Source organism: Stigmatopora argus, chromosome 13 (assembly GCF_051989625.1).
Source record: "Stigmatopora argus isolate UIUO_Sarg chromosome 13, RoL_Sarg_1.0, whole genome shotgun sequence".
NCBI classification, from domain to species: Eukaryota; Metazoa; Chordata; class Actinopteri; order Syngnathiformes; family Syngnathidae; genus Stigmatopora; species Stigmatopora argus.
The window spans coordinates 11724199-11746950 of record NC_135399.1 but is presented as its reverse complement, the minus strand read 5'-3'; the positions used below and the strand labels follow the sequence as shown (position 1 = coordinate 11746950).

At 40.2% G+C, this 22752-nt stretch overlaps 1 protein-coding gene across 1 annotated transcript; it reads left to right on the top strand.

The window, feature by feature from the left end:
- The first annotated feature begins 168 nt into the window (after window positions 1–168).
- ubr3 (ubiquitin protein ligase E3 component n-recognin 3) lies at window positions 169–22431 on the top strand. The gene is made up of 39 exons (XM_077617314.1): window positions 169–648; window positions 1616–1755; window positions 1961–2113; window positions 2242–2383; window positions 2549–2600; window positions 2986–3052; window positions 3146–3276; window positions 3361–3589; window positions 3659–3838; window positions 4384–4517; window positions 4609–4695; window positions 4773–4838; window positions 4952–5041; window positions 5128–5256; window positions 5344–5396; window positions 5466–5599; window positions 5858–5943; window positions 6025–6166; window positions 6338–6434; window positions 6901–7042; window positions 7256–7360; window positions 7610–7780; window positions 9443–9888; window positions 10225–10313; window positions 11719–11868; window positions 12083–12216; window positions 12338–12448; window positions 12683–12883; window positions 12965–13101; window positions 14574–14659; window positions 15837–15942; window positions 17026–17126; window positions 17958–18082; window positions 19347–19451; window positions 19634–19759; window positions 19840–20019; window positions 20707–20916; window positions 21010–21149; window positions 21852–22431. Exons 1-39 carry the CDS (start codon window positions 215–217, stop codon window positions 21967–21969), a joined length of 5529 nt encoding a protein of 1842 aa, XP_077473440.1. The 5' UTR covers window positions 169–214; the 3' UTR covers window positions 21970–22431.
- The last annotated feature ends 321 nt before the right edge of the window (window positions 22432–22752 follow it).

Sequence of the window (22752 nt, the reverse complement as noted above, 5' to 3'; positions counted from 1 at the left end):
CAGATTTAAGTGTTCCCGAACTTTCTTAAATGCATACGTAAATTAAGTGTATTTTTTTTTATTTCTTTTAAGCGTTTCACCCTTGTACTCATTCGTAGGCTGCACAGTCCTTTAAAATGGAAAAAAATAAAATAAAACACCGAAGTATCGCGAAACCCCGCGAGATCATGGAAGCAAGACAACAAAAATAAATTTGTGGACAACAAGCCAGCGAATGATGGCGGCGTCGCTGTTACGCCGGGACAAGAAAGCCACGGCCGCCCACCTGAAGGCAGACTTAAATCGAAGTGACAACAGTTCTGCGATCCGACAAATCCACGATCTCCTGGACGACGTGCTAAATCCCGAAAAACCAGCGACGGACACCGAAGCGCTGGACTGGTGTAAATGCCTGATTGCAGGAGGCGAAGCGTTCGAAGAGTTCTGCAAAACGGTCCGTTCTTATGACAACGCGACCTTGTGCGGCTTAGTGTGGACGGCCAATTTTGTAGCATATCGATGCCGGACCTGTGGCATCTCTCCCTGCATGTCACTGTGTGCCGAGTGCTTTAATAACGGAGATCACACGAGCCATGACTTCAACATGTTCCGGAGCCAGGCTGGTGGGGCCTGTGACTGTGGAGATAGTAATGTCATGCGAGAGAGTGGGTAAGCCAACTTAGCACACATAGCTGATCTAAGTGACAGGTGCTTTTTTCTACCTCGTATTGGGGCTTTTAAAATAAAATGTTTACGAATTGATTTGGCATTACTGCAAACCGGCAGCGTTAAATCGACGATCGCCTCTATTTTGAGGAAACGCTCTGTAGTTAGCATCGACTTAGCTACTACTGTTAGCCTTCCCATCCCTTAAATCACCGACTTAAACTTGGACGTCATTGTGTTTTATAGTGTTGTGGTCGTTTGGATTTGGATAAATGTTGTGGTAAAGGTGTTTTAAAAGACAGATTGTGCAATCAATAGGGATTTATGGTTTCACGATGCTGCTTCATTGTTAAACTGATTGCATCAATTCGACACCTGCTCCTTTTGGCACATGTCTATCACGAGAGAATAATCAATAGTTTGATTCATAAAACAACTAAAAAAATAACGATCCGAGTCAATCATATCTTTCGATGGACTGTGTTGGGCATCGGGAAAACATTTTGGCAAACATCAGCTTCTAAATACAGTACAATAACTGCAGACTAATAGCGCGTTGGCTCCACAGTTTTGGGGTCGTGGGTTCGATCGCAGGTTGGTCCTCACTGTATGGAATTTGCATGTTCTCCCTAGGCTTGTGCAGGTTTTCTTTGGGTACTCCAGTTTCCTGCTTCATCCCAAAAATATGCAGCATAGGCTGATTGGAAAAAAATAAACATCAATAAGCAGTAAATCTAAAAGTACAGTGTTTGGAATTAACTTTGTTGGGAGTATATTTTTATTCTATTAATCAATAGAATAATGTAGAAAATGATATTCAATCATTTATTCATTCATTTTCTGAACCACTTTATCCTCAAGGATTGCGGGGGGTGCTGGAGCCTATCCCAGCTGCCTTTATTATAATTCAAATATGTTCAAGCATGGCATGCTTTTAAATGCCCAAATGTTTTATTTTTATCATAAACAGGTTTTGCAGACGGCATCGGTTGAGGACAGGGGAGAATATTCCGGCAATTCCCAAAGATCTTCTCTTGATGTCAGAGTTGGTCCTGCCTCGTTTTATCCTTTCTGTCATACAATATTTGCGGGATGGATATACAGAACCAGGTACATATATAAGTTCACCGCTGGTAAAATAAATTTTTGTTTGTAACCCAGTCATGTCAGTTAATTGAAAACAAAGCCATATTTTTAGTAGTGTGATCTCACTACATATTAAATGCTGTCATAGTTGCGCAATCCACATTCAAACAAAATAATAGATCTGTTCACCGCTGCCATTTTGATCATTTTTATTATCTTTTTGAACCAGACACCTCTTCTGAGAGAGATCTGCAAAAAGTTCTTCAACAGCTGGAACCTCAAATCTCATTCCTGGAAGAACTCACCAAAATGGGCGGAGCAATGCGGACTGTCCTCACAAAGATCTTGACCAATCAGCAAACATTCAAGGAGTTGAGCATGGGTAACCACCGTTCAATTTACCACTGCTTGGATTGACATTTTTTTCTCCAAATTATGGTACAAAATAAAAGATGTAGTGTTGGTAGACCATAGATGTGGAAGTATTTTTTTCCCTTAATTTTACTTTAGGCCAGGAGGATAATTTGTTTGCAAAAAAGAACTATGACAAGTATTTGGCAGCGTTGAAGAATTCTGGCCTGGTGCCCGTGGAGGAAAAGGCCCAAATTACTAGCGACGTCGCTCTCGGTGCCGAAGGAGGCGCTGACGCTCTATTGGGTGAGATTCTCGTCCTCTGCACTATGTTAATTTGAAACTTTTTTGTGTTGTTGTTAAAAAAAACTTCTTATACAAGGCAGCAAAAGAGGTGTTCAGCTTTATCATGAAATGTGTTTGAGCTGTTTAATTATGAGCATGGAAAAAAAATCATATCTGACACGTCACTTTTAGGATCCGGAGCACCAGGGAGCCCAGATGAGTCGAGCAAAGAGGTTTGTGCAATAGTTAAAACAATATTGTTTTGCAATGTTACGATGGAAGATGTACATTTTGTTCCTGGATACTGATCATGATTCAGACTGTTTTTTTTTAAATAATAGAAATCCATTTTAGGGTAAACTGTTCCAATCTTAGAGACCATTTTAAACGTTTTTAATTATCAAATGTGGAAAGTTGATAAATACTGGCAATCCTTAAAACACAACTGTATCTTTTTGGCAAGTGGAATATTTTGTATGGGAATTGTACCACACCCTCCCAGGCATTTGACTATAAAGGTTCTTTTTTTATAGTTTTTTTTCTCAGGATCAGAATTTACATTGTAAATTAGATTTCAGTGACTTAAATTTATACTGGCTGTATTTTCTTACTCCACAGGAGGACCAAGATGGAGGACAATCTGTCGGCCAGAGAAAGAGGGTTAAGCTGAGTAGCAGTACAAAAGGTATTATGAACGAAATATAGACAGTACTTTTTCTTGATATATTTTATGATTTTTTTTTAAACTACTTGTACTCTGTGTTTTTTCTGCCTTCAGACTTGTCTATTATTGAATGTTTGAAGCATAAATGTTTTTTGGAAGAGCTCCTCTTTTGGACAATCAAGTACGAGTTTCCTCAAAAGAAGGTGACCTTCTTACTAAACATGTTGCCAGATCAGGATTACAAGGTAAGCGCTTAGCAATATTCAGCACGTCATGGTCGTTTAAGAATTTACATTGATGTTTGGTTTTTGGGGGTGGGGTCTTTTCAGATCACTTTTACAAAAACATTTGTCCAGCATTATGCTTTCATCATGAAAACTCTGATGAAAAGTCACGAGTCGGATACAATGTCGAACCGTATTGTACATATCAGCGTGCAATTGTTCAGCAACGAGGAATTGGCTCGCCATGTGACTGAGGAGTGTCAGCTGTTGGACATCATGGTCACTGTCCTCCTTTACATGATGGAGAGTTGCCTTATTAAAAGTGAACTTCAAGGTAAGTGTTAGGAAGGCCTCAAAACGTGCTCTCGATTCATTTCCGCTTTCAATCATTTTGCTCTTTCAGATGAAGAAAACAGTCGCCATGTTGTGGTGAACTGCAGCGAGGCTCTGTTGAAGAATAACACGTACTGGCCTCTAGTTAGTGATTTTATCAACATCTTGTCACACCAAAGTGTTGCAAAAAAGTTCCTTGAAGACCATTCGTTGTTGATGCTGTGGATGAGTTTTGTATCATTTTTCCAAGGTGAGATCTTCTCGCACTTGTGCTTGTTGAATTGCTTGCCTTTTCATCAAAAACATTTGTCGTGCATGATTTCTTTTAACCTGTTGGTTGCCATTGACAGCAATAGAATAGATTTCTTTTGACCGAGGCGGTATAGCAATGATCATTCCGGTGTTTTGCCCAAGGTGTTTCATCTCAATGTTGGTAGAAAGCGTGACTCAAGTATTTCATCACAACGTACACATTTGTTTTTGGGGCAATGATCATTGGTGAAATGTGGCACACGCTATATGAGCCTGCGAATTGTGCTTTATTCCGATCACTTGCCATGCGTAGTCATGTCACTAAAAATAACACTACTCCTTGGTCAGTCGGTTTCAGTATCTTCTTGCTTTGGTTATGTGCCGAGTCGTGCTACCACGTTGTATGCCGGTCTCATGCTAGAAATTTAACATTGTGCAGTTTTTATGCTGCCTTTCCAAAATGTATGTACAGTTGTTGATTTTTTTCCCACAAAACATGTGGCTGTTGTTTAAAAGTAGTGATTTTTTTTGGTTTTGTTTCAGGAATGAACCTGAATAAGCGAGAGTTGAATGAGCATGTGGAGTTTGAGTCTCAGACATACTATGCAGCATTTGCAGCTGAGCTGGAGGCCTGTGCACAACCAATGTGGGGTCTTTTAACTCACTGCAAAGTCAAAGTTAGTCCTGTCATTTGCTTCCACGTGCCTTAGATCTTGGAGTTGTATTGCCATATAAGGTGTTTTAACATGTTCAATTGGGACTCTGCAGGAGACTCAGGAGTATACTAAAACAGTAGTGCGCTACTGTTTGGAAACTCTACAAATTTGGTTTGATGCCATCAGCTTTAATGATGAGGTAAAATTTGAGAGCACAGCCTTCGATACACAGACAGATTTATGGCTTTCACCCTCAATGTTGTGTTTCTCTTCTAGCCTTTGCCAAATCAAGTGACATTTCACTTACCACTACATCGCTATTATGCCATGTTTCTTAGTAAGGTATGTGTTTAAGCGCCTTACTTCCATCTTTTAGCATCTATACATAGTTGGGTGGAAATGTTAATTGCGGCAAAATTTCACCATGACATTTGCTTTATTTGAAAAATGTTCAGGCTGTTAAGTGCCAAGGCCTGGATTTAGACAGTCTACTGCCTGACCAAGAGATGCTAATGAAGATCATGGTGCACCCCCTGCAAATTCAGGTAGATTTTTCTTTTCCCCCCTGAACTTCTCTACAGGAATTGATGACTGAAATGATAATTCCATGAACGAAAATATTTTATTCTAGGCATGTTTGTCCGAGATCCACAGCAACATGTGGGTCAGAAATGGCTTACAGATAAAAGGACAAGCAATGACCTACGTGCAGTCCCACTTCTGCAACTCCATGATAGACCCCGACATCTATCTACTCCAGGTCAGAAATAATCATGAGACACTTTGCTAATAAATGTGTGTATGTATAGGATTGTTATACTTGGAATCTCTTCCACTTATTTTGCAGGTTTGCGCATCAAGACTTGATCCTGACTACTTCATCTCTAGTGTTTTTGAGAGGTAGAGTTCCATTCACGCTCTTGTATTTGTTTTACGTGAAGAAAACAAGAAATGGTCTTGCCGTTGCAGGTTCAAAGTGGTTGATCTTTTGACCATGGCATCTCAGCATCAGAACGCCGTCTTGGACTCGGAACAGGAAAGACCAATGCTAGAAGGGGCTTTGACCTTCTTAGTCATACTGACAAGCCTTCGCATTCATTTAGGTAAGTGGTGCAACAATGACTGTCCGAGTGCTGATTCATTGTGAAGGATGACCTTGTAGTAGCTGCTGATTAAGGGAAGCGCTGTGTTCTGTTGTCCATCAGATGTATTTTTTTGTGTGTGTTAGGCATACACTGGGTAGGGTGATTACAGACAGTACTGCATTTTCTTTTACATTCTTTTTTTTTTAATGCATTTAACCCAAAATTGTTGTTTTTATTAATATCTGCTCCTCTTCTGCTCATCACGTTCACCATCAGGGATGACGGATGACGAGATCCTTCGGTCCGAGATGGTTTCGCAGTTGTGCATGAATGACCGTACGCACAGCTCGCTGTTAGACCTGGTATCCTTTGCATACATTCAAGGGACTCTGCACGAAAGCCTTTGTCCTTGAATTTGTTATTCCTTAACAACGTTCTTTTAGATTCCAGAGAATCCCAACCCAAAGAGTGGGATTGTACCAGGGAGCTGTAGTTTTGAGGAGATGCTTTCTGCTGTAGCTGATTTTAAAGCGCCAGTGTTTGAGCCAGGAGGTTCCATGCAGCAGGGAATGTACTCGCCAAAAGGTAGGATGTCTTCTAATGTGGAAGATTGGTCAAATAAATTCATCAAGCAGTGGAATTGTCATTACAAATACCTTTCACGACATTTTTGTGTGCTAATCTAAGTGTTAGAGGCCCACATCTGACCACTTGGTGGCAGGCTAATACTGCGTGTCTCATCCTTTTCTCAAACAGCTGAGGTGTGGGAGAATGAGTTTGACCCCATCATGGTTGTTCTCAGAACTGTGTATCGTCGTGATGTGCAGTCTGCAATGGACCGATATTCAGCATTGTAAGTTAAACTTAACATTTCCCCAAATTAATTTGAGGATTCTCTTTTAATTTATAACTGCACTCGCATCAATGCATCATTTACTGAGAATATATTCTCTGTCTTTTCTGGCAAAACAATCTCATTGCACTCTATTTGGTGTTGTTAGGTCGTCTGTCTCATCAGTTCATGAAGAGACACGATAAGCAAGTTCGCATCCAGTATTTTCTGCTAGAATTGCATCCAATTAAATTCTTGTCAAGAGAAATCAATATCGCAGTTTAAATTGTAATAGAATTGAGGAAATCTTCTGGGTTTGGCGATGCTCCTGATACATACATGTCAGCTGGATAAAAGTAGAATCCTTTAGGTTCACTTGAATGGCAAATACTATTATTATACTATATTGTTACCTGGAAATGTACCATTGTGACTGTCAATAATTGTCCCTTTTTACTGTATTCTCCTTTTTTTCCTCTATGTTAAGTTTAAAGCAGTCTGGCTTTCACACTGGTAACCCATGGCCCCCATACAAGGAGAGGACCCCCCTTCATCCCTGTTATAAAGGCCTCATCAAACTATTGCACTGCAAGACCTTGCACATTGTGATATTTACTCTTCTGTACAAGGTGAGCTCTTCAAAATATATAATCGAGCACATATGATCTTTTTTTCTTAAATGTTGCATGTTTATCATTTGTGGTTAAATAATGTAAAAAAAAAACAGGGTGAGAGACATGGTCCAAAAATGTAATGGCAAATACTGTATTGCATACTAGTATTACAGTAGGATAAAATTAGACACAGGTATAACTTTTCATCATTATGGTTGTTTGTTTCAGATATGGATGGATCATCAAAACATGTCTGAACATGTGCTTTGCATGGTGCTTTATTTAATTGAGCTTGGTTTGGACAACCAGGTTCAAGACATTAAAGAAGATGAGGTAAGTTATGATGGGTGGGAAGACTTGAATAAGTATGGCTTTAGGACATGATGCTTTGAACCCAAACACCAGCTCATTTTTCCTCAAAACAGTCATACTCTCAATTCATAGTAACTTTTATTCATGGTCGTCCTAGCAGAAACAATGCACAAAGATGGAGTAGATATAATTTAGGGATTCATTTAGTTTTAAAATGAATTTTCTTAATGAAGATTTGTGTGTCTCATACAATTTTTTCTCTCTTTTCAGGAGCCTTGTATTGAGGAACACTGTCATGACAGTTGGTTCCCTGGCACCAATCTCATCTCCAATCTGCACCATGTTATTAACTTTGTCAGAGTGAGAGTTCCCGAGACGGCACCTGAAGTGAAACGCGAGGCTCCGCCCAGCACCAGCTCTGAAGCCTCATCTTATGGCCAGGTAGGCACCTCATCTCGATGGCTGCACCTGAACACTGTCAAATCTTAATGTCCATAAAAACAAGTCATTTGACTTCATTAGAGTCAGACTGGGCTCTTTATATCATCAGCATTGTTGTTCACGGTGCTATCCTCAATCCACAGAACTCCAGGCGTCTTTCAGCCAATTGGAGAGAGGTAGTGTTTGTCCCTTATTGCTAAACAGCACGTTTGCTCGCGGTGCCTGATTTAAAGTCAGTGTCCCCAGTGTACTGTGGTTTGTGTACGAGGCCTCGGTTCAGCAATTCTCCCGGCTCTCCACCGCTAAAACTAATTGTATGTGTCATGCAGATTTTGGTAAACACTTTTTAACCGCACGTCAGTGTGATTGATGTTGCCGTGTCTGAGGAATATGATGTATGTTTATCTAACAGTGCGGCGCAGTTTCTTTCGTCGGGTCAGGTCATGGCAATCCTTCAGATGTGTTTTGCCTTTCAGGTAATGGCTCTGTCTGAAGGGCTATCCTCAAGAGAGATAAAGAAACGTTGCTTGCATTTTTATTATGGAGTCCCACTATCACAGATATGTATTTAAACACTAAATAAATGTCAGAATCTTGTCAAAGAACATAAAAACTCGCACTGATCCATAACTATTATTGAAATAAAATAAATGATGTAGTGTTGTAGATCAGCATTCTTAAAAACAAAGATGTAATAATGGGAGGCATAGGGTGTATGACTCAATGCTAACAGAGTATGTTGATGGGTACTTGTTATTTTTATCATGGAATATGAAATTCAAAGTGGGTCAAAGAGAAAGTAGTCCTAAAGAATGTGGGATTTTACCGTACCAACCGGAGGCTGAAGCACGAAAACACATCAACATGACCTAGAGAAAGAGGACACGGAGCCATCTAGGACTCCATTAATATTGGAGCTACTGAAGGGTAAATTCTATGTTACATTTAGACTGTGGGTTGTGGCTCAGCGAAGCCCTATCTATCGAATTCATTGACATTACCCCTGATTTGATAAGCTGACTTCAGTTACCTATTTGACTATGGTAATGAAGTATCCCTCGAATCCATCTAAGTCCACTATCTTATTATTGTTGTCAGGTTGAGGGATGGTGATTTCGCAACACACCTAGTTGCAGCTGGAATAAGAAGTGTGTGCTGAGAAGCTCATTTTCCATCTGATATGGAATCATTTTGTGCTTAATTTCATTTGTCCATTGGAGCTGAACCAGCAAAATTAATCAAGTAACTTGAAGCTAAACTTCTATCTCTGAGCTTCACAGTAATCATTTTTCCGCATGGACTAGCCTGGAGGAGAGATGGTTTAAAAATGAGAAAATGTCAGAAGTTTGTGATCATTTCGCACTTATAATAGAGAGGATAAAGTGCAGTGTGTGTGTGAGTGTGTACTAGGCAGGGTAACTAATTAAAAGTAACAGATTGTCATAATGTTAGTTAATGTAATAGAGCTGACCATTTAATAAATAAACGATCTAATGAATCAATGTGATGAGTTGAAAAATTGATTCTAAAACATGCAATAGTTCTTAATGCCTTATGAACTAAACAGCATTTAATCATGGAATCTCACTAAATAAACACAACGTAGTAAGTGTGCACACATAAAATGTCATTTTATGGAGAAAAATCATTTTATGTCCTCAGAACCTGCGGGAAGCCCAGGTATTCAGCCTCGTGGCGGAGCGCAGGAGGAAATTCCAGGAGATAATCAACCGCAGCAGTTCCGAGGCTAACCTGGTCGTCAGGCCCAAGAGTTCTTCGACGCGCTGGGTGCCACCAGGTACGCCTCCACAGCTGGTGACGGAGATCTTGGAGATAAGAGAGAGCATGTTGTCCCTCCTCGTCAAGCTGCACCAGAAGCTCTCGTCCAAGCAGAACTCTTTATCGGAATCCTGGTTAGATAATATGGACACGGGCCGCCACGCTCACGGTGATGGGATTACGGCCATCGAGCGTATACTCACTAAGGCGGCCACGCGGAGTTGTCAAATCAAACGTAGCATCCAGGACATTTGTGGAAAGGTTTATCCTCCCGTGCCACCTAAGAAGAACAGTCCAACAGACAAGAAAACCATGGATAAAGAAGAACGGTAACACACAGCTTTTCTATAATATCTTAAATAGTTTTTCAAGAATGTGCTTTCTCTGGCTTAACTGAGTGCTTGTTGGCTTCTCTAAAAAAATAACTTGTTGAGTTTGTTTTTCTAGCCACCCATTAATGTCCATTAATTCCAAAACAAAAAGTCACTCAATAAGCCATTTTTTTTACCGTGAAGGTGATCAAACTGAGTGTTTACATATGTTCTTTAACTGGAGACGCCATTATAAATTAAGTAAATGGTTTGTAGATGAATACTGAAGTCACTGAGCATAGAAATATTATTATAATGGTTCATCTGCATTGTCATCCTTGCACTTGCTTTCAGACGTCAGAGAGCTCGAGAGAGGCAACAGAAGTTGCTTGCAGAATTTGCCTCCAGACAGAAGAGCTTCATGGAAACCGCTATGGATGTTGGTAAGGGAAATGCCAGGTAGTGTTATTTTTGTTTTGTAATGTGCGAAAATCTTATAGAGCACACAACACGTTACTTTCCAATGGCAAACTGGGGGCCGCCAACGCTGTTTTAATGTGATGTGAGTTTGTGATGACCGCAGGCCTGTTGGAACAAATCCGGAAGCGAGTTATCTAGTGTGCCGCGAAGGGCACGGGGGAGCTCTGTGCTAATAGTTAACTGGACTCCTACGGCCCCTCTGACAGAGTATGCTTAGTAAATGAAGAATGGCTGCTCAGGCCAGACAGGGACTGTTGTGACCCTGTGTACACAGTTCCAGCTGAGCTGTGACTCTCTTTAGTCTATTACACGTGTTTGCATCCTTGCACCAAGGTAACGTCATAAATTAGAGGAGACGTATTTGACACCAAGTCATACTAACGAAAGAAACAATTGCGTTATTACGATAATATATCTTGTATTATTAGCGCATTTGTGTCAATCACCAAACCCAAATGTATTTATGACTCTTACCAATGAATATTGCTTCTACTTTAAAGTTGGGATTTTAGTCCTCAGTTCTTACCTCAGTTTTAACAAAAAGTACATTTATTTTTTGGTATGTGTTCTATTTGTACGGTAACTGTTTTTCAGTGTGACATTGTCTTTATTTCATATCGGGGGGACTTTAGAATTTTCACCGTGTAGACAGTTTCAGGCCATCTTTAATCGGCACAAACAGCTAATACCACAATTCAGTTGCTATACAAGAGACACCACATTGCTGAACCAAACATGTTTTCTTATTTCAGTTCCCGGTAACTACAGTAGCTAATGATAGAGACCTTCAATCTATAGCAAAAACACAACACTACTACTGTACTGTACTTCGAAGCTGCAGTAATGCTGAAAAACATTATTTGTGTTGCCTTGTCATTTCACCTTGAGTGTGCGTGCGCACAAGCACTGAGTCAGCCTTAGGCAAAAGCTCCCGCAGTGACCTTTAGTTAAGTGCCTATTCTCTCTCAGTGTCATAAATCAACACAAGGTGACATTTTTGCTCAATATTTACTGGAAAAAAACACCCTTCGTAACATTTAAACTCATTTAGATCATCGAAAGTCCGGTCATGTAGAGTATCTTCATAATTAATTTGTCCCATCGGTGGGAGATCCAGTGAGTTTTGCTTTGAATTTGTATCTATTTTTATTTTTCCTTGTAGCTCTTTGAGGTAAATGTTTGTAAGGCACCTTACATAGCAAGTGCATTATTGTTGGTATACGATGTATAGTGATACCTATAATTGTTGCCATTTGAATGCGTTAAACATGATTTGATTGCAGTTTTGATATGTGATAACTCAAATTGGTCAAAGGAAATGTTTGCTTTCCTTCAATTAAGTTCTTTGAACTATTTCTTTTGTGCCAGAATCTCCAGAAATGGAGGCATCCATGGACCTGGGAGGATCTGAGATGATGGATTCAGAAGTTCTTTATGAGTGTGTGATCTGTGGACAAAGTGGACCCTCCACAGAGGACAGACCTACTGGACTCGTTGTTCTCCTTCAGGCCTCCTCGGGTAATTTTGCAGAGCTTTTTTTGTCCTTTGTATTTTTGGAGGCTTGTTTGAATACAAAGTTACGTAAAATGATTTATTGACCATAACATAGGATGCCTCACCGTCTGGCAAAAATGTTAAAATATTATTACTACGACCTCCACCAGTAAAAATAGAAAAAAAATGTATTATCAAAAGTACATTTTTTAACTGGGTATTTTTAAAATGTATTCAGTGCTTGGCCATCGCTGCAAAAGCATGGATGCAAAGAATCTCCCAACCAGTGACGAAGAGCACATTTACTCTGCTGATACTTGTGCAGTGGCTAATGACGTCCGGCTCACCCTCTTGCAGCGGTTCTTTAAGGATGTGGGTGACATAAATAAATATATATATTTAAATGGATTTCTGCCCTTGTATTAACATAATGTAGAACACCAATTTGCTGTGTTGACATAATGATGTGAACCTTTTCCTGTCAATGCCGCAGAGCTCCTGTCTTCAGTCCGTGTCAATAGGTTGGGACGGGGGCGTCTATGTGCAGACCTGCGGACACACTTTGCACATAGATTGCCACAAGTCATACATGGAGTCTCTGAGGGTAACGTGAACATTCACTTCTTCTTTGTGACACGTATTATTTTTTTTAAGCATTTCGAAGGTTACAGAATCAATGATTGTCGATCGGTAATAAGGATCTCTAAGCAAGTCATCAATAAATGATTTAAAACTCTTGGGTCCTATTGAGCGTTTGACTGAACAGATGCCATCATTTGTTTTTGTAGTACTTTTGAAAGATAAGCTCACACTGGAATTTCTTTCCTCCCCTCTTTAGAATGACCAGGTCCTGCAGGGATTCTCTGTTGACAAGGGTGAATTTACTTGCCCACTATGTCGACAGTTTGCCAACAGTGTCATTCCCTGTCGACCTGGACGCGGCTCAGAGGCCGGTGCGTGGTATACCCCCACAAACAAGAAGACCAGTGTGCTAATAAAGGAAGTAGATGCTCTTCAGGACAACCTAGGCCTCTTCCCAGTAAGTAATAAGTGTGTGAGATTGAAATAGAAGAATATAAATGTTTCTTTGCATGAAAGAGGGTCATTTCTGTTTGATCAGACGGAGTCCAACTTGAGCAAAGAAATGGAGTTGGTCATTAAAGATATTAAAAACACCACGCAGAAAAAGTACATGGACTACGGCAAGAATCCCGGCTCCCCCGACAATGATTTTCTCTTCTTGTATTCCTTGGCGAGGTAAGGGCTCACTCTGATCATGTGATTTTTAATTGAATGAACTGATAATCTCTATTAGGACAGCTAGCAAACTAATAAATTCCTTTGCAGAAATACACTAATGAGAGATCATTCTTTGCGAACATTTTTCATTATGATTTTGGGAATGTTGGATCAACCGTAAAATCCCCGATTGTGCTTTATCAACAAGCTGGACAAAAGTCACTGTATTCTGGTTGACATTGTCTTTTTTTGCTTGATCTTTGTTGTATTTAAGTAGAAATCCTCAAATCTTTTCCTCACCTGACACCGTGGTTGTTTCAGGCCTTCACCCTAAATGCAACAATGTGTTTGGGTGCCTTTTTGGCTCCCTGAAGTTCAATGAACAGTGCAAATTGCCCGATGAGTGGAAAAATTCCTCTGTCACAACGGTGCTCTTATCAGCAAAAGCCAGATGGAGCTTTGTCGTGGCTGCATTATCTATCTGAAATTGCTTCTCCCCCTTCCACTCTAAGGAAACTCAGGAATTGGCTCCCACTCTGCGGGGCAATAGAAATGGCTTGTGGCGGAAGCAAGATGTGCGCAGATGCAATTTTTTTTAATTTACTTTTAGTTCAGTGTACAACATCTATGTACAGATGCAGGTTTGGATTAGTCTTTTCCTTATTATTGCTGGCAGAATTTGAATTCACAATGGCCCATTAGCATTCATGCTACTCCAGTGAAAATCTTTGTGCAGCTCAACAAGGTCTGCGTAGGTCATTGTTTGTTGCACTCTCAAAGGGACAGACCCGTAGTATACATGACCTTCATATAAAAGATGGTTGGTCAAGACCTTCATATAAAAGTTGGTTGGTCAATGTACAATGGTGTGAAAAGGTTTGGCCACTAAACTAGATTTATCTCTATAAATCATTGGTTGTATGGATCAGCAATTTCAGTTAGACATCATAGCACAGCAGAAGAACACGGTAATATTTGTAGAAGTGAAAAATGGGTGTAGGAGTTGGTTTGCATGGGATGAGATGACAAAGCAAGGAAGGCCAAACAATCTCGGATACTTACATTTGATTGGATAAAACAGTACCATGGTGATGTTGCATTTTTGGGCAGCCACTTCCTGGAAATACAAGCTTTTATTTGTTTTTCTCCACTGTCACACATTTATTTTTCAATTTTCTCAACAAAACGCCCTGCTACGATGTACACGGTGAGGGTGTTGTCTGTCCCATTAAATAGCAATGTGACTTGGGAGCTTCATCCATGTAAAAATCTTTTGAAGAAGAACAGCCCTGAATTGAGCCAGGGAATTTACAACATTCTAGGTGTTTAAGATTTTTTGGGGGTTTTCCAAGTATTCTTAAAATGTCTTGAACTTAACTCAATGAAAGTGGTAGGAACCCAGCTCATTGGGATTGATTGCTTATCTTTATTTACTTGTGATTTCAGAGTAATCCATTCTATTTGTAAATAAATTGATTGTTTCTTCCCAGGACCAATCTGGAATTAGAACTTGTACATCGGGGAGGCACTCTGTGTTGCGGTGGAGCCAGCGCAGCTGCCAAGCGCTCGTGTCTCAGTAAGCATTTTCTATTAATCTCTCGTGGCGCTGAATTAATTGTTACTTCCAAAAAAATGACATGCTTGACAAAATGTAATAATAAAACAATGATTTGCAATTCATAGTTTTTAATAGATTTCTTTAATTCCCCAAAAGAAGCAATGTTACTCCAATCCAGCACATTCCACATTTAGTGAGCTGGTCCCTGCTTCTTCTTAACATAATAACACGTTGTCAAATTTTGAGATCCGGCTCATCCATCCATGTCATTCCTAAGCCATAAAAAGACAAAAGACACAAAAGGTCTATTAACAATGACAGGCAAGGGTAGATGCTATCCTAGCTGAAAATCCAAGTGTCATGATTTGACAAGGGCATACATCGTGGAATGTTGACGTGATCTTGGACTCGTCCCTAAAAGCATCGCTCTCATTAAAAGCTTAGCTAGAAATAGCCCAAATTGTGAAATAAATTTTAGATACACGTTGCAGGGGATGTCAGCAGATGGAGGAGGGCTGCTTGGCACATTATTTTTAGTGTTGAAATTAATTCATCAAAATTGAGGCTGCTGCCTGTCATCACTGACTGGTTGCAAGGAGGTTTAAAATGGAGCTGTCTGAGTTAAAAATAACCTTTCAGGAAAGCCCATTAGGACATTTACTCACTTGTTTTGGGTTATTGTTCAGTCTTGAGTGAATTCATTTGCATGGAAGCACCTGCTATCTTCCAACAGGGCCCTACAACTATGTATTCTAGATACGAATTGAAGATCATTCTAAAAGGCTGTGTTTCTCTTGTTTGCAATCATTATGGTATAGGAAGCCAAAATGTCTGTTTATTTTAACATTGAAACAATTTCGAGAATCTTTGTTTCATTCTTCAGCTACTTCTAAACACATCTGTAGGTGGCAGTATTGCTCTAAGCATTGGTTCTTGACTGAAATCCTATTATAGAGCCCTTTTTGCATTCTGGTCCCATATTTTCCTTTCTGGGGGGGTTAGCAATGATTTGTGGATGACTGTTTGTTTTGCCTGTAGGCCAAGGGTTATTAACCTAGTAATGATATTGTTTCTAACTGGAGTGTTTTTTTGTATTGTTCATTCAATTTACTTGCTTCAGACAATGACTATAGGAAATATGTCTTTTCCTCAAGCTTACACTATTGTCACTCTAAATAATGCTCTTCTACTTCAGATCAGCTCTTCCATGTGTTGGCTATGCACATGCGTCTTTACAGTATTGATTCTGCCTACAATCCTTGGACAAAGCTGACTCAACTTACACAAAGCAAAGAGACAGAGTGAGCATTTTTTTTTCTTCCTTCTCTTAATAGCGCTGACATCCCATCTTGGGGGGAAAAAACCCTCTTCAATCCCCATTTCCCCCTGCATCGCTCCCTTCCAAGGACCTCCTGCCCCCAACAGATTTCGGTTACACAAAGAGAAGCTAAATACAGAAAATGGACCATGGACGGTTTCCATAGCAACCGGTAATTGCTACATCTGGCAAATTACCGGGCACTCCACAGAGAGCGAAACGACCCCGTCTTATTCACTGTACTAAGAACAACCGCTCGCCACCAGCACAGCATTTCACAGTAGCTTGCTCTGTCATGTATTGAGAATAGTGAGTGCCTTGTGTATTATGTGCTTCTTTCCCCTCTTAGACAGTTGTGCTCCAGCGCATTATCATGTTCCCGAAAGATGTTGCGGCACTGAACAATGAAGAGAGCTGCTCCTCCCCGCTTTTGCTTTTACACGCGTTATGCTAAAAATGCTCGCAGGCACGCTGTCGTCTCACAGGAGCCATTTTCTGTTTAAAAATACTTTGTGGAGGTTTCAGAAGTGAGCCATCTCGGTGACACCCCGAGGCAGCGAGGATGAGCCAATCCCGTTAAATAGGCCAGGGAGAGCATGCGAGAGAGGTGTTTTACATAGATGCATTCTGATCCTCCTTTTTTTATTAGATCAGTAGTAGAGGAATGAATTAAAAAGACAAACAAAAGTGCACATGCTCTGTACTTTGGTCTTGGAAGGGGTGAGAGCTGTATCCATAAAGGTTTTCTGTCAATGCACTGTGGAATTAACCGCTGAGTGCTTTAGTAATGGAGGGTATTATACTCTAAGTGCAGTCCCTCTCATTCAAAACTCCCGAGGTCTCTCAAGAGTGCAGAGTTTAATTGTCAACAGAAAAGAAAGGCATTCATGGGAAATGGCATGTAACAAAACTGAAACTGGGGATGCATTAAGCAAACACTTAATTTGATGATGTTTTTTGGTAAAAAAAAATTCAAGTACCAACCTTAGCTCTCTCAGGTTTTAAATTGTGAAATATGACAACACGTGGACTCAATTGAAGGCTCACATAGGTGTTTGTTTTTCAGTGATTTTGATGATGAGAGACCAGAAGTACCCATGCTCTTTAGAGACGTTCCTTCCTTGTTGATTATCTTTGTGCTGACCATGCCGCACCCTCTTCGAAAAGGTATGTTTTTAAAATTTCCCTCCCATCATTGCACTGCATGTGTTTGGGTAATGCACTTAGGGCAAAATGATCAAAATAGTTTTTCTTGAGTGGTAGAATTTCCTTTGCTTTTATTGTAAATCAGAAAAGCACTTGAGGTGGTTTAAATAACTCTTAGGTTTGATATAAAATCGAGGTTTGTTTTCCATTAAAACAAATACATAGTAATAGGATGGTACTGTAAACTGAGAATGGACTTTCACCTAAAAAGGTTTGTAATTGCCTTTCGATTCCACAAGATGGTGGCAAATTGTTTCAGCAGTGACAAAGCTGCATCACTTGATTTTTCTTCTTCTTCTAACCAACCACGGGATTGTAACATTTCGATCCGCTGAATACGCACCGGGTGCGAAAACAAGACACACATACAGTGTTGGGGTCCTTGGTGTCTGATTCTGCAGCTCCTTGGTGTGTCCTTCTTCTCAAGCTTGTCGCAGTATCTCCGCCATCGACCAGCTAAAGAGTTCACTGACAAGCTGCAGTCATGTTTAATGACTCATTTCATTACCACCTCAATTTGATTGACTGCTTTCAAGGGCAAGGAGGACTCTTAGTACATAGGAATTGTCAATGCATAAGAAAGTTACAATTATTTCAAGCCTGGTCATATCACAGCTCAGTATGCAGCATCCATTCGGTTGAAAATAAACAAATGGAAGTCTAATAACGATCAACAATTGAGTGACTAATGAGTGTTGCACATGAAACAGGCCGTGAGGAGTTAATAGCCAGCAAAAAAAATCATGATTATGGGTTACAATCTGTTCTTTTGCTCCCCTTTTTGTACTATAGAGCACTTTACCTGTGTGGTGAAGATGCTGTACAACCTGCAATTTACCCAGGCTCTGGCTGCACTCTCAACTAAGCTGAGGCCAGAAGAAAGGCAGGCTTGGAGCTCCTCAGGAGCAATCAAAAAGGTACAAGTGCACCCGTACAACAAATTCTTTTGGTTTTGGTGTCTTTAGTACAACCTCCCGAACCAACCCTTAACCTTCCTTTAAATCATCTTATTCTCATTTTCTGAACCGCTTTAGCCTCACTAGGGTCGCGGGGGGGTGCTGGAGCCTGTCTCAGCTGACTGGGCCAGAGGCGGGGGGGGACACCCTGAAATGGGGGCGAGCCAATCACACGGCACCAGGAGAGAAACAACCATTCACGCTCACTCATACCTAGGGGCAATTTAGAGTGTCCAATCAGCCTACCATACATGTTTTTTTGGAATGTGGGAGGAAACCGGAGTACCCGGAGAAAACCCACACAGGCCCGGGGAGAACATGCATACTGCACACAGGTGGACCGACCTGGGTTTGAACCCAGGTCCCCCACCGTGAGGGCGATGCGCTAACCACTCATCGGCCATGCCGCCCACTGTAAATCATTGTTTATGATTTTGTATTGAGACGTAGCTCTTTGCCATTTAATTTACGAGGCTTCTGCAGACTGAAGTATCGATCTTCGTTATCTTGAATAGTGTGACTGTTGGAGAGTGTTGCATTAATTGCTTATTTGTCTTCTCCCAATTAAACCTGATTAGTGAGCTGCTGGCTTGAATGTCAAAAGATAAATAGTTGAAACCCTTCCCAGTAATGGCTGCTGGGAATCTTTATGCTAAATAGTCATGAATTTAAGGCAAACATTGACTGGGCTCGTTAGGGATTTCAAAGCAATGTAAATGTGCTGAATCGAAATTTAAAGTAGGCCCAGATTATGGTGGATGGATTCTATAAATCTTTGAAAAAGGAGAGTCGATGCGATAAGACTGGTGTTTTATATTCTTCTGTCTTCCACGTGATGAATGCTTGCAGCGGTTTCACGCAATCCATCCGCCCTGCAGGGTGCTTTAAAAAAAGTGGAAATACGATTTGCTGTGGAGAATTGACTATTATAGATCTGTTTACAATATACAGTATATTTTTCAACAACCTACTAACTATATTTCCATGACACCTCACTTGGAACACCTAATATATTCATTCATTCCTTCATTTTCCGTTCTTACGTTTGAAAGCAAAATGATGACATCTTATCATTCATATGTCAACAATATGACCCAGCTATCTGCCATTGAATTATGTTATATTTTTTTCTGTTAAAACTGGATTTTAAGACTGCCTTTTTGAAATGACTCATAACACACTACAGCCATAATGTCATAATTCCAATCTTTATTGTGATTTTTAGGCCCGTGCAAATGCAGAAACCTCTTTTGAAGCTTTGCTCAGTCATGTTATCAGTGAGTTGTCCAAGAGCAAAAGTGTCTATGCAGTGAGCATGGAAGATATGCTGGTGAGTTACTCAGCACTTTCCCTTTCATTCTGTCAATATTCACCAAATCGCACCTATCATAGTTTCCCAAAAGACAGTAGTTAAACTAATATCTACCTGGAAGACATTTATGATGCTATTATCCCCAAGCTGTTAGGTGGTTATTGCTCCACTGTGACTGTCTGTCTGTCTCCTCTTTCCAGCTAAGCTCCAGCGTGTGGTCCCCACAATCTGTTGAGTTCAGCCTCCAGCAGTATTGCCTGCCCTTCCTCCGACTCTCCTGCCTTCTGCAGCATCACCTCTATGGGGACAACCTCACCGGCTGCTCGGTGCGTGGTTATTTTAGCGATACTTTTATTTTAAAATATTCCAATTCTTTTGACAAAATTGTGCTGCCGTCCGTCGTCAGGAGCAAGAAGAGTTCTCGTCTCTGGCCGTATGTTTGGGGCTGGCGCCTGCACCCTCCGTGGCTTCAAATCCCATCAACAGTGCCTCGTGTCTGGAGTGGGCGGTCGGCGCCTTCGACTTGATCACGCAGTGGTGTGCCGAGGTCAAAGGGCTCTCTCAGGTGGAGGCGGAGCAATCGCTGGTAAGTGGTGGAGTTGCACCAGAAGGTAGTGAACGAGAGAATTGCGACACTGGGAGCACGCTCAAACTGGATCTGCTCTTAAAGGGACAGACAGCTCCTTGTAAAAATGATCTTCATGTGAAATATATAGTAATATAGTAATTATGCAGATGGAAATGTTGTTAGACCTCCAACAATAAAGGAAATAACAGTTAAACAGAAAATAATAATATCCCTTGCATGCGCAGCCATTTTGTACACACAGATTTACTCGAGCACATCTAGGTGTGATAAGGAATATTAATTAACGATCATACGTGCACAGTATGGATACTGGGATACTTGTTTGATTGGCTAAAATAGTACCAGCATTGATAAATTGTCTGACCCAAAACACTGGCATTTTTTTTTCACTATGACACATGAGAAAAATGTTATTCTTTTTTTTCCAATTATTAGAAAAGATTCTTTCTGCTAGGATAGACATGATGTATTCTTTGTCCCTTTTAAAGACACATCCTTTTGCCAGGACACTACAATACTATGCATATCGTCATATCTCTCAACTCAAGGTCAATTTGTTATTTACATTTGAAAGCTGTTGAAGCACATGAATAAGGAGATAGAATCGTACAGTAGGAAAAATTCCAGGACAGAATGTGAAAGCACCTAAAGGTTTCTCCCTTTCCTCTGGTTTACCTTGTGAAGACCTTGCTAGTCCAGGATCCTCAATGGGCACCGCCCCGCCTCCTGCAGCTGCCTGACAACTACAATATCATCTTCCAGTACTACCACAGGAAGGCCTGTACTGTCTGTAAAAAGGTGCCAAAGGACCCCGCGCTCTGCCTTGTCTGTGGCGCCTTTGTCTGTCTCAAAGGGGTTTGCTGCAAGCAGCAGGGTATCTGTGAATGTGTTTTGGTAAGTTGTTCTCCCCTAAGCAATTCCAAATCATCTTGCAGCCGAAACGGCTTCATATTGTATTCACACAATACAATTTGTTGTTTTTGTTAGCACTCCCAACACTGTGGTGCTGCTACTGGCATCTTTCTACTGATTAATGCCTCAGTCATCATCATCATTCGTGGACATCGCTTCTGTCTTTGGGGTTCTGTTTACCTTGATGCCCACGGGGAAGAGGACCGTGATTTACGGTAACCCACCCACATACACACACACACATGTAAAAACAATGGAGGATAGTATAGTCAAGTTGAAGAAAATTCCATGATACCATATTTGCAACATTAAACGGCCTTGAAATAGTTGCAGTCACATTTACAAGAGCTATAGAGTATTGTATTAAATATTAAATTATACATTTAGATGATAAAACCATTACATTGTTTTCTTTTACTATTTTATGGTGTAAAACTGCTAAGTATTGCTCCAAAATTAAACAACCCGTCCATAGGAAACGGTAAAAATCTCAAAACATTGTACATAGAAAAATACTGCATCTCTCTACAATTGTAACAAATTATGAAATTTACTTCAAGTTATTGTTGTTAGAGTTTGCTGCTCATGGGCCAGTGTGTATTATAAATTAGAAAGTAGTGCAATCTTTGAACATGACTGACCAAAATTGACAATAATATTTTCTCATTTGTAAGTTTTTGTTGGCCCATACCTAATGATAAAAATAACATTAAATATGGCCTGCACGAGAAGCTTAAATTCAGCTTACATTCTGTTGCAACTTGTTGCCAACCCTTTTAGCTACTACCATTATTTTTCAGTACAAAAAGAAATGTCAAACGCCCCATAGATTCGATTAGGAAAGTACTTGAAGAAAAAAAAAAAGAAATACTGGTTGACAAAGACCTCACTCTTGTCTTCCTTTCCTGTTTTTCCAGCCGTGGAAAGCCTCTTTTCTTGTGTGAAGAGAGATATCGAGTGTTGGAGCAACAGTGGGTTTCACACACCTTTGACCACATCAATAAGCGCTGGGGGGCTCATTATAACGGACTCTAAAAAACAAAAAAACAAAAAAAACGACTCTAAAACTGCAGCCTGTCACAGAGAAAAATACTATTTTGCATTTTGTGTAGTTTTTCCCCTGTGTCTGTCACGATTGACAAAAACTGACACTCGAAGGATCAGTGCCATCACTTCTGTTTGCGGGAAGTTTGGTGTGTACAATCATGAGCCCGAAAGTTTAACACGCGTGTGTGCATTTCATTATTTTATCATGTAGTTTTCAACAGGAGAAAAAAAAACAATTTGGACACATCAATTTAAAACAAAACAAACAAACAAAAAAAGCACACATTTTCCCAGAGGTGTTTTTGGTTTGCAGTAGGCTGAGAAAGGCTTTCTTATTTATTTGGGTCTATATTAATATACAGTATATATGAAATATCACACTCTAATGATCCCTGCAAATATGCACCATTTATGATAATGTTAAAGCCCTTATAATATGGTTCTGGTGTGAGTTTCAAGCTCCTGATGGATGCAGACGCATTACTATAATACATAACATTAACATGCTATAGTTTTTTTGCAAAAAAACAAAAATACTTTTTTTATGGGTCTAGTTGCAATCCATCCTCAGGAATTTTGTTGTTGATTTTTTTTTTTGCTGTTGAAAATAAGTTTTAGATATTTAAATAAATGCTGCTGCTCATCGTTCAAGTAATTTTAACTTTTTTGTGAAGGTCGCGCATTGAAGTTTCGCTCCAATCACCGGGAACGTCAGCTCGGATTTACTTTAACGTCAGATCACTTTATTATACACTTGGTGACGAAAGGCAC